The sequence below is a fragment of the Dendrobates tinctorius genome, unplaced genomic scaffold (assembly GCF_039654945.1).
Source record: "Dendrobates tinctorius isolate UK_male_01 unplaced genomic scaffold, ASM3965494v1 ptg000044l, whole genome shotgun sequence".
In the NCBI taxonomy this organism is placed as follows: domain Eukaryota; kingdom Metazoa; phylum Chordata; class Amphibia; order Anura; family Dendrobatidae; genus Dendrobates; species Dendrobates tinctorius.
This window is the reverse complement of record NW_027361712.1, coordinates 31,841,099-31,853,106: the sequence shown is the minus strand read 5'-3', so window position 1 is coordinate 31,853,106 and position 12,008 is coordinate 31,841,099. Positions and strand designations below refer to the sequence as shown.

The window sequence follows — 12,008 nt, the reverse complement described above, 5'->3', positions numbered from 1 at the left end:
GCCGTTTGAGGGCTCGAATCCCCTTGGACAGAGCCGCAAACTTCTCCCTCGGAAGAAACACCCGGGCCAGGTTCGTGTCGAACTCCATGCCTAAAAAGGTCAGATGCTGAGTGGGGATGAGAACGGACTTCTCTTTGTTGACTAACCATCCAAGACGGTTGAGAGTATCCAGGGTTATCTGAAGGCTTAGGAGACAGTCCTGACGGGACGAGCCCTTGATTAAGAGATCGTCCAGATAAGGGATGATGAGAATCCCTCTGGATCGAAGAATGGCCATGACCGTTGCCATCACTTTCGTGAACACACGGGGGGGGCGGAGGCTAGGCCGAAGGGAAGAGCCGTGAACTGGTAATGATTTTCTTGAATCGCAAACCTGAGATATTTCTGATGCTGCAAGCATACAGGGATGTGAAGATAGGCATCCCGTATGTCCACAGAACAGAGAAATTCCCCAGGCTCCATTGAGGCTATGACCGAGCGAAGAGACTCCATTTTGAAGTGAAGGATCCTCACGTGACGATTGAGCAATTTGAGGTCCAGGATTGGTCGCAGGGAGCTGTCTTTCTTCGGAACTACGAAGAGATTTGAGTAGAACCCTGAAAACCGTTCGTCTGAGGGAACGGGAAAAATCACTCCGGCGGAAAGAAGGAAGGAGACGGCAAGAAAGAATCCTGGAATGTGGGACCGTTGTCTGGAGGTCGAGACAGGAAAAAACGCCTGTCTGGTGGGGAAGAAAATTCGATCTTGTAACCGGAAGCGATGATTTCCCTGACCCAAGCGTCGTCGACAACCGACAGCCAAGCGTCCACGAAAAAGGAAAGTCTGCCTCCCACCCTGGAAACACTTCCAGGTGGGGGTGCCCCGTCACTTGGAGGCAAACCTACCAGAACGGGCACCTGACGACCTGGAGTATTGTCCTCTAGATCTCCATCGGGGAGCGGGCTTGTAAGAAGGTTTCTTCTGCTCACGCTCCCTGGAAGCGGACGGACGCTCTTGCTGGGCCGATCTCTCTGTGGACGAGAACGGACGAAAGGGCCTAAAGGGCAGAAAATCCTTTCTATTAAAAAAACGTCGTGGTCGAGACTGGGGGAGGGAAGTACTTTTTCCCCCCGTGGCATCAGAAATTATTTGATCCAGCTTGGCCCCAAAGAGCCGAGAACCATGGAAGGGCAGATTGGTGAGCGACTTCTTAGAGGTGGTATCCGCATTCCAAGATTTTAACCAAAGAACTCGGCGTACAGCCATTATATTGCTGTTAGTCCTTGCTACGCAACCGGCCGCATCTAAGGAGGCGGCTAAGAGGTATTTACCTGCATGATTGATCTGCTAGGTCTGCCAGCTCATCCTTGAGAGCTGCTGCTAAGATGCCCCTGTGAAGAATTTTTGCCCAAGCCGAAATGACTGTAGCCACCCAGGAGGAGGCGAAAATAGGGCAGAGGGAAGCGCCGGAGGCCTCAAAGATAGACCGCCAAAGATTCTAGCTGCCTGTCTGTTGGGTCCTTAAGCGATGCCCCGTCTGGAAGGGACAGAACCGTCTTAGAGGCTATGCGAGAAACGGGAGGGTCCACCTCAGGGGCTTTGGTCCATTTTGAAAGCAAATTAGCCTCAAATGGGTACAGGACATCCAAATACCTGCGGCCCGAGAAGCGCTGCTCGGGGTGCTCCCAATGTTTGGCTAGAGTCGTATCAAACTCCTTGTGGTTTGGGAAAGACTTTTGGGTGGCGGCCTAGATCGTTTAACCCCTTAGCGACAGAGCCAGTTTGCAGCTTAATGACCAGGCCAATTTTTACAATTCTGACCACTGTCCCTTTATGAGGTTATAACTCTGGAACGCTTTAATGGATCCTGCTGATTCTGAGACTGTTTTTTCGTGACATATTGTACTTCATGTTAGTGGTAAAATTTCTTCGATAAGTCTTGTGTTTATTTATGAAAAAAACAGAAATATGGCAAAAAAATTTAAAATTTTGCAATTTTAAAACTTTAAATTTTTATGCCCTTAAATCAGAGAGATGTGTCACATAAGTTTCTTAATAAATAACATTTCCCACATGTCTACTTTACATCAGCACAATTTTGGATGCAAAATTTTTTTTTGTTAGGAAGTTATAAGGGTTAAAAGTTGACCAGCGATTTCTCATTTTTACAACAAAATTTACAAAGCCATTTTTTTTTAGGGACCACATAATATTTAAAGTCATTTTGAGGGGTGTACATGACAGAAAATACCCAAAAGTGGCACCATTCTAAAAACTAGACCCCTCAAGGTGCTCAAAACCACATTCAAGAAGTTTATTAACCCTTTAAGTGCTTCACAGGAACGAAAGCAATGTGGATGGAAAAAATTAACATTTAACTTTTTTTTGGAAAAAAATTACTTCAGAACCAATTTTTTTTATTTTCACAAGTGTTAAAAGAGAAAATCAACCACAAAATTTGTTGTACAATTTCTCCTGAATACGCCGATACCCCATATGTGGGGGTAAACCCCTTTTTCAGCACACGGCAGAGCTCGCAAGGGATGGAGCACCGTTTGACTTTTTCAACGCAGAATTGGCTGGAATTAAGATCGGATGCCATGTTGCATTCGGAGAGCCCTTAATGTGCCTAAACAGTGGAAAACTCCAACAAGTGACCCCATTTTGGAAACTAGACCCATTAAGGAACTTATCTAGATGTGTGGTGAGCACTTTGAACCTTCAAGTGCTTCACAGAAGTTTATAACGTAGAGCCGTGAAAATAAGAAATCCATTTTTTTTTTTTCAAATGATCTTTTCACCCCCAAATTTTTATTTTTACAAGGGTAACAGGAGAAATCATACCCCCACAGTTATTATGCGATTTGTCCTGAGTACGCTGATACCCCATATGTGGGGAGGAACCACTGTTTGGGCGCATGGGAGAGCTCGGAAGGGAAGGAGTGCCATTTTGGAATGCAGACTTTGATGGAATGGTCTGCGGGCATCATGTTGCGTTTGCAGAGCCCCTGATGGGCCTAAACAGTGGAAACCCCCCACAAGTGACCCCATTTTGGAAATTAGACCCCCTAAGGAACTTATCTAGATGTGTGGTGAGCACTTTGAACCCCCAAGCGCGTCACAGAAGTTTATAAACGCAGAGCCGTGAAAATAAAAAGTCTTTTATTTCCACAAAAGTGATTTTTTAGACCCCAATTTTTAGACCCCCAAAGTTGGTAAATAGTGGAAACCCCTCAATTCTTGCTCCAGCCCTAACCCCAACACACCCCTAACCCTAATCCCTAATCCTAATCCTAGTTCGCCCTAACCCTAGCCCAACCCTAACCCTTAACCCTAGCCCAACCCTAACCCTTAACCCTAGCCCAACCCTAACCCTAGCCCAACCCTAACCCTAGCCCAACCCTAACCCTAGCCCAACCCTAACCCTTAACCCTAGCCCAACCCTAACCCTAGCCCAACCCTAACCCTTAACCCTAGCCCAACCCTAACCCTAGCCCAACCCTAACCCAACCCTAACCCTAGCCCAACCCTAACCCTTAACCCTAGCCCAACCCTTAACCCTAGCCCAACCCTAACCCTAGCCCTAACCCTAACCCTAGCCCTAACCCTAGCCTAACCCTAGGCTAACACTAACCCTAGCCTAACCCTAGCCTAACCCTAGCCTAACCCTAGCCTAACCCTAGCCTAACCCTAGCCTAACCCTAACCCTAGCCTAACCCTAACCCTAACCTAACCCTAACCCTTATGGAAAACTGAAAAAAAAAATATTTTTTTTATTTCATTATGTGTGCTTATATAAGGGGGTGATAAACGGGGGGGTTATGTACTATTTTTATTATTTTGATCACTATGATCGTTTATCATAGTGATCAAAATAATGAATGGAATCTGCCAGCCGGAGCCAGCAGATTCCCGGCGGGCGCACTGCGCATGCGCCCGCCATTTTCAAGATGGCGGCGCCCATCGGATGACGCCGGCGGGCGCGGGACCACCGGGAGGGGACGGAGGACAAGGGAGAGGTACCGGGAGAGGTACCGGGGACCCTATTTCTCTATCCTCTGATGTGCGATCACATCAGAGGAAAGAGAAATTAAATGTAAAATCGCGGCTTTTTTTTTTTTTTTTTTGCGGTCGCCGTTATAGGGTTAATAACGGCGATCGCAAAAGCGGGGGTCGGTAAAAACCGACCGATTCATGTTCTCTGGGGTCTCGGCTACCCCTGGCAGCCGAGACCCCGGAGAAAATCCGACACTGGGGGGCGCTATTCACTTAAATCACAGCGCCGTGAATTAACGGCGCTGTGGTTTAAGTACCCTTAATTACCGCCGTTAAAAGGCGTATCGGCGGTCGTTAAGGGGTTAAATGGTATAGAACATTCCTGAGTAATGGGCCTGTCCTGCTTAATCTCCAGGGTTTGGAAGATAGCTGAAAGACTATCGACCATATTACGAGTCATAGGCTAGTTTCACACTAGCGTTTATGAGCGCAGCTAAGCCCCGCCCCCTGCTGCGCCCCGCCGGTAGCTCCTCCCACCGGCGCATGATGCTGCATGCGCCCTGCGTCCCCTATCTTTATCACAGGGGGCGCAGGCCGTGCGCAGTATGCGTTTGGCGGCGCATGCGCCTTTTTGACGGTGCGCCAACGCAACCAAACTGCAGCAGGTTGCGTTTGGCACAGGTTGGCGCACCATCAAAAGGACGCATGCGCCGCCAAACGCATACTGCGCACGGCCTGCGCCCCCTGTGATAAAGATAGGGGACGCAGGGCGCATGCATCATGTGCCGGTGGGCGGAGCTACCGGCGGGGGCGGGGCTTAGCGGCGGCCGTGCGCAGGCCGTCGCTGCGCTCATAAATGCTAGTGTGAAACTAGCCTTAGACATGTCGTCTGCTTCTGAGCTAGACCCTGATTGTGGATCGTCGTCTGACCTAAGGTCATCCTCAGAAAGAGAAGGACACCTGGGTGAAGCAGATGGGCCTAACGAACTGGAGGACGAGCCCGATAGGAGACGCTTCCTAGAAATCCTACTCGGCCTGTCCCTCTGAAGGTCGCGGTCAGGAGCGGACGACTCACCTTGAGAGGTGGTCGGCGCAGCGGTGGCTGTAGAAAGCTGAGGCAAACGTTCTAGGACCTGGACCAGGGACTGAGAGACTTTGGTCAGATCGGAAACCGACTGGGACATAGCCACGGCCCAGTCTGGGAGAGAGGACGTACCCTCATCACGGGAATCTGTGTGCTCCTGAGAGGCCGACATAGCCGAAGGACTGCAGGCCGGGCAGAAAGGAGATGGCTGACCCGAAGCCCACTTCTTTTTACAGCGCGCACAGGCGTAATGAATAGCGGTGGGCCTGAAACAGAGTAGCCCTGCAGGGTTGGGCATAAGGAAAAGACTGCGCTGAATGGCCTGAGAAAATTAGGGAATAACTGTGGAGGAGGGCTAATATTTCTGCACAGAGCAGAGCCTACCTAGTTCCGGCGAGCAGCAGAAACGCTGAAGTGTCCCCCAAGCAGCGCAGAAAGCCAGGACAGAACAACCAGGAAATGCCCGATGAGGTGGGCGGAGGGCGGAGCTTAGCGGCTGAGTCGCAATTGGATCTGACCCCACAAGCAGGGAAGAGGAGCCCTGTGATGGGCTAAAAAAGGCACGAGAACAGCTCGCTCAGAGAGAGGAGGCGCTCTGAAAGCGGGGCCGAAAGTGAAAGTACAAAACCTGCCCTGCAGCCCCGTGATGAATAGTCCCGGAAATGAAGAGAAAATCCTGAATGGAGGTACTGTGCGTAGACGCTGTGGAAAAAAACCTGCACAGCTGTGAGGACAGGGATAGAAAACCTTGTCTTAAGTACTTGAGTATCTATGGAGAGCCGCGCGGCTGATGAGAGCGGCGCCCGGGCGCCCGTCAGGCAGGGAGGGAGGGCGGGAGATTTAAAAATGAGATCTGCTGTTCCTCCATCGATGTGCCTCAGGTGATGCTGTGGGCTGAAGGGTCATACAGGCACTTACCTGCTGTCCCTGAAGAGGGTGGTCACAGGGGCCCCACTAGTGGCAAGCCGCTGTCCTCTGTACCCGCATCCTGCAGAAGACGGCATGAACCTCTTGATGGCGAGGGGAATCCTGCGATCGCCGTCTTCCTCTCAGCCCTGTCCCGAGAGAGGGGTGAGGAGGGGGATTTTGGCAAGGACCAGCCACCTGTCCACATCCCATAGCACCAGGAGGTGATATGGGAAACAGTCCTGCCAGCGTACTGAGAGTTGCGATGTGGGATCAGCCACACTGCTCGCTCAGCCGCCTGATATGGGAAAGCAGAGTGAACCTCCACCCTGTTTCCCGAGTTGAATCTGCTAAAACAAAAGACAAAAAATTAAAAAGGTTCCATTAGAACACCTAAAGGAAAGAAAGGTTAATTGCGGATCTGGGAAGATCCCGGTCCGCCTCCTACAGACACTAAGCACAAACTGAGGTGCCTAGTGCCTGTCGGTGGGTGTATACTGCCGGGGAGGAGCTAATTTTCTTGTTTTGCATAGTGTCAGCCTCCTAGCAGCAGCAGCATACACCCATGGTATTCTGTGTCCCCCAATAAGGCGATAAAGAAAAAAGCATACACTTCATACTTGGCCGAGTGCCATGCCTATCAATTCTGATTTCATATGTTCTTATTAGTAGAAGTAGATCTGCAGGCTTAACATAAGAGTAGTGTGTTACAATCACAGGTCCGTAATCCCTGTAGCCAAAATGCTACAGAAAACCTACGCCATCTGCAAGTCATAGACCATGGTGGCCAATGTTCTGCAAGCTAACAGAAGGAGCTGCCACACAGTTCTGGGTACACTCGGCACAAGCATGCCCAAGGGCTATTTTCTTTGGCAAGAACGTCTCCAGAATTTTTGACGCTGTCGATTTAGCATAACAAAATACAGCTCACTTTACATGAAGCAAGTGCTCAATTACCTTGATGGTGGCAATATGGAAGGGAGTGGCTATTCCAAACACAGGCATAATCACCGTCTCATACTTTTTGTCTATGTAAATCTTCATCTCCCGAATTTCAGGCTCTTTTGGAATTTGAGATGTGTTTTTGTATGAAACATTAGACTTGCGAGCCCTGGGTGAAGAGAAACAATTATTAACAGTGAATAATACTGCAGTGTATAATACAGTGAGATTGGTAAAGACTGGGACTTGCTTCTGCGCCTGCTGCTCGCCCTTCTGCTCCGTTAGCCTTCTCCGTGCCTCGTCATGCAGTTGTGAAGCCAGCTCTTTCTGATGAGTCCGGCGCTTCTCCTCTGCCGTCATTTCATTCTATGGAAGAAAACAGCAGTGAATCGGGCACGAACAGCACAAATAAGGACAACAAAAACCAAGACAACCCATGAAATCTTCCAAGTTTATAGTTCATTCACCAGTCAGATACAGAACGTACTCTAGTTCTTTCCGTAAGCAGTGCTGCGGCTCGAGATCCTCGGTCAAGAAGATCCTCGGCTTCGTCCTTTTCTTCCTCCTCCTCTTCATCTTCATTCTGATGAGACAGATCAGTAATTAGATGCTTCTGTGCTTGGACTAGGATTACGTATAGTCATATGGTTTAAAAACAGTCCATAGAAACGGAATTTTAGCCAAGTTACCTTTAAGAAGATTCCAACATTCTTCACCTTTTTCTTAACACCAGTAAGAATAGTTGCTGGTCCCTCCTAAGGAAAATTTACAGGGAGAAGAAAAAAAAAAAAAAAAAACACATACAACCAAACTATTAAAATATCTGCAAAACAATGGAGGTTTTCTAGAGCACGTCTTATAACCTGTCCCCCATACTTCCAAATATACCTCATTAACCAGCACTGTGTCGCCAATAAACAAGGCGTAGATCTTCTCTTCTTGCTTCTTCCCTTCTTTCTTGGTGAGGTCTGACAGGCCCAAGTGGACACTGAAGACCATTCCTAAAATAAGAATTAATGGTCATGGAAAATAAACTATATTTTGGGTGACCAAGATCATTTCATCCAGATAATGTTGGACTCGTACCTTTCTTCAGTTTGTACTGATTTTTGCTATTTAATACAAGAGATCCTTCCCGAAACTCTATTCCCATTGCAAAACTGGAAAGAGAGAATAAAAAAGGCGGCAGCAGATGTTACCAAGAAGCAGGCTTTCTGTCGCATGCAATATTAAGCCCAAGTGCTGCACCTACCCCAGGTTCTTTGTGATCTTGCTCATTAGATCTGGCTTCTGCTTCTTCACTTGTTCCATAATGGCTTGGTAGACTTCACTTATTTTTGCACCTGGTGTTAACAGCGATAATTATGTTCTATTCAAAGACTCACACACCAATTTAAAACAACAGTCAGTGTATAGGCCCAGAACGCTTCTGAAGAATACCCCCAAAATTAATTATTGGACCCCCATTTATCTGACAGATGCCAAAAATGAAAACTCCCCTTGCATGGAGAGCTACTGCAGTATGCCAAACAATGGATGTAAGTCCACAATATGTGGTGGATCACACCTTCACCTATAGAAGTGTGCAAGCCGAGGTCAGAGGTCGGCCATCCTACAAATAGGAGCTGTGAAGCTAAGCATAGAAGTCACTGTCCTCCGGGAAAAGGTCCTCAATATAACAAGCAACTACACGCCGATAACCCGTTAAACACCTACCATGCTTTAACTCCTTGCACAAATCATCTTGCATCTGTAGCAAAAAGTTGTAATTTTCCTGCATTTCCTGTGTTGGATCCACCATGAGGGTGCGCACTAAATTGGAGCAGTATGATTTGTAGCGGATGCCCATGGCACATGTGATTGCCCCAAAGTGTATGTGGTTTTTGTCACTGCAAGCAAAAATATAGATGAGACGAGATATCTACCAGAGTTCCAACACGTTTACTATATTAGGAGCGAGAACCAACCTGACGACGCTGAATTTTAGATTATAATTGCCCCCACTCTGAATTATGGGAGGATAGCACATTTCAATGGTGGACGGATCTGTTCCACCCAAATACTTCTTATCTTCTATGGCTTTCTCCACAGACTCTGCTAGCTTGCTGTGCCGTACTTTCTAGAATGAGAGCCAAACATAAAAGGTTTCACAAATTTATCCAGAAGAGATATCTGGCGAAAACAATTCATCACATATCCACACGATATGATGATATATTAATTAGTGGTGGTCTGGCCACTGGGACACACACAATCTGGCATAACCGTGAACTTTAATTCCCATTAGAATGGGGCAGCATCTTCATTATCTATGGGGCCCTGAGCTTGGCTTTTGCCTACAGCTTCATAGAGAATGAATGGAGCACCGCTTCATAGAGAATGAATGGAGCACCGCTCCATTTTGTATAAAAGTGCTCATCTGGGATGAATTCTGCCGATTGGCATGGGTCCCAAAACTCAGACCCCCCCGCGCACTGATCAATACACTGAGGTAGTCCAATGAAAACATGTCAACTGTACTAAATATGGGGCATTTCATTACCTCATCGGCATCCACAATCTCCATGACACGCTCCTTGAAGAACTTGTTAAAGACATCAGCGGTAATGGTGGCTGCTTTTTTAATAAGGTTTAGTTCGCCCTCCTCTTTTACAGCAACTGAGTAGGCCACAGCAGCACTGATATCAACCTGACGGACAAGAGGAGACTCAAGAAAAGTCCTAGGCTCAATTCGTCATTGTTACAACACTAGCATAAAGTGCTTATTCAGAAAACATCTGTGCTACCTGTGTAGAGATGGCAAAACGGGCACATCAGCTACCAATGTTGGCAACATCTCCTGGAGAGATGGAAAGAGCAGAACTTCTGATGATACTGAGCACAATAAAGTCTAGGGCCAACATACCCCATCTTTTATGGGATTACTGCCCTGTCAGTTCCAAACTCACTGCTACACAAAATATAAAAAAAAAAAAAAAATCAAAATGTTTTTTTACATGTGCACCTTAGGGTAAGTATTGCATTAGTTATGAAAAAAAAAAAAAAAGTTGTTCCATCCAAAAAACAATTTTCTTCTCACTTGTTATCCTTGTGCAGTACGCCTGTATGTATCAGCATAAATCAGATGCTATACTGTGCCTCTGTATGGCATTGATCTTTTTTGCGCACCCATAGACTTGAATGGCTGAGTCTCATCCGACTTACGGAAGAAAATACTGCGTGCTGCGATTTTTAGAACATGCAGTCAGTGAGAAAAACAAAAACCATTCAATTGCACCATTCCATTGAATAATATTCGTCCAAGTGCTTTCCGTTTTGCCTACAGATCGCAACAGAACCGAAAATACGGTCGTCTGAGCGAACCATTACAGCAAGTCATGCAAAAAAAAACAAAACACTAACATCCAGTCACACTGAATATAATCACTTGTATAGAAGCGTTTTCTGGGTATGATGTGATCTGGGCAAAAGTCATTGTGAAGAGAGCGGGAGGAGGTGAGCTGTACCATCACCGACAGTGTTTGGAGGATCCTGTTACCTGTCACTAATCCTGCTTGTCTGGGCACCAAAAACAACCTACTGCCCTGAGAATAAAGCCGTGCACAGCTCTCAGCACAGTGAGATTCAGCTCTGTACTGCCAATAAAATAATGTGCAGAAGGAGAGACAAGCCAGGAACACAAGGCCTTTATACAAATGTCCAGTTCTTACCTTGTCAAAGCCTTCTTTATTCAGGCAGTCGTACCAGCTTTTCATGAAATCGCCTGGGAACTTGTCCTTGCTAAAAACACCAATTCGTTTTCCTTTCTTGCTCCCTCGGATTGCCTCAAGCATCTTGTCAAAGTTTGCCTTGTTACCCTCATTTTGCTGTCGAGTAACGCACAATTTTAGTAACGGATGTTACCATGCAAGCTTACAAACAGGACATTTAATGCTAGATGTTCTTCAGAAAATATGTCCCCTGCATTTAAAGGGAACCTGTCACCCCCTGGACGCTTTTAAGCTATTCCTCTGGGCATACAGGTAATAGAATGGTTAAACCAGTCTTGCCTGAATGCCTCATAGCTGTGGTGTAGATGTTGAGAAATGCACTCTTAAGCTTTTATATTAATCATTTCTTCCAGTTTTAGGGGCGAGCAGTGCCTGGAATGAATCTTCCTCCTCTCCATTACAATAGCATCCCCTCCCGCGCATGTCACACTGCCCTGTGACGTGCAGTTGTGGCGCCGTGATCCCGCGGATGCGCCATGCACTCAGGCAGTTAAGGTGCCTTATCCACCCACCTCTGAGCAGTGTCTTCATCCTTCTTCTGCGCAGTAGCAGTGACTCACCGATGCCTGCAGAGAAGGGCGGATAAGGCACCCATAACCGTGCAAGTGCATGGCGCATGCATGGGATTACAGCACCGCATCTGCATGGGACAGATTGGTGAGACGTACATGGGAAGGGGTGCTAATGTAATGGAGAGGAGGTAGAGATTTCTTCCAGGTATCACACGCCCCGGGGCCTGTTAGAAATCAAGTGCATTCCTCAACATCTACACTGCAGCTATGAGGCATACAGGACAGACTGGTCAAACCATTCTATTACCTTTATGCCCATAGTATTTGCTTAAAAGCGTCCCAAGGGGTGAACCATTCCCTTTAAGCAGAGTCTAAGGTTTGGTACCCATTCATTACTCCATCAGGAGGGTTCCATCTAAAGCCAATCCGTTATTGACATCACTGAAGGAAATGGAGGCCAAAAATGAAACAATGGACTACCCATGACCTCCTTGTAGACTAATTGTGTCTATCTAGTAAAGCCATAAACAGCAGCAAAGGATATGAAAGAGTCCAGAGTTTAATATTTCAGACTGCTTGAGTCCTATTTTTCAGGGGTTCCGACCAAAGACCACCACAGAATCACGAACATGGACCAAGACGTCATCTGTGCCTTCCCTTAATCAGTCTCCCTCAGATTAGGAGTCAGAACCTAAGACATAACCCATAGTGGCTGTAATATTTATCACTTTGTCAGCACACAGAACGTATTAGGAACATCCCCTTAAGACCATTACACTGCAGAATCTCCTGGTGGAAAACATGCGGAGTTGCAGATTA

The 12,008-nt window shown here is 47.1% G+C and overlaps 1 protein-coding gene across 2 annotated transcripts in view; it reads right to left on the bottom strand.

Annotated features, from left to right (window-relative positions):
- Positions 1 to 12,008, bottom strand: part of SUPT16H (SPT16 homolog, facilitates chromatin remodeling subunit) — a 35,239-nt gene that overhangs the window by 16,779 nt on the left and 6,452 nt on the right. For both annotated transcript variants that reach the window (XM_073575489.1, XM_073575488.1), the window contains exons 4-14: positions 10,618 to 10,773; positions 9,450 to 9,596; positions 8,875 to 9,026; positions 8,624 to 8,796; positions 8,160 to 8,250; positions 7,994 to 8,067; positions 7,796 to 7,908; positions 7,597 to 7,662; positions 7,395 to 7,490; positions 7,158 to 7,273; positions 6,923 to 7,076 (exon numbers count right to left, since the gene is read on the bottom strand). In XM_073575489.1, the coding sequence (XP_073431590.1) occupies positions 6,923 to 7,076; positions 7,158 to 7,273; positions 7,395 to 7,490; positions 7,597 to 7,662; positions 7,796 to 7,908; positions 7,994 to 8,067; positions 8,160 to 8,250; positions 8,624 to 8,796; positions 8,875 to 9,026; positions 9,450 to 9,596; positions 10,618 to 10,773 (1,338 nt within the window). The remainder of the gene's footprint in view (positions 1 to 6,922; positions 7,077 to 7,157; positions 7,274 to 7,394; positions 7,491 to 7,596; positions 7,663 to 7,795; positions 7,909 to 7,993; positions 8,068 to 8,159; positions 8,251 to 8,623; positions 8,797 to 8,874; positions 9,027 to 9,449; positions 9,597 to 10,617; positions 10,774 to 12,008) is intronic.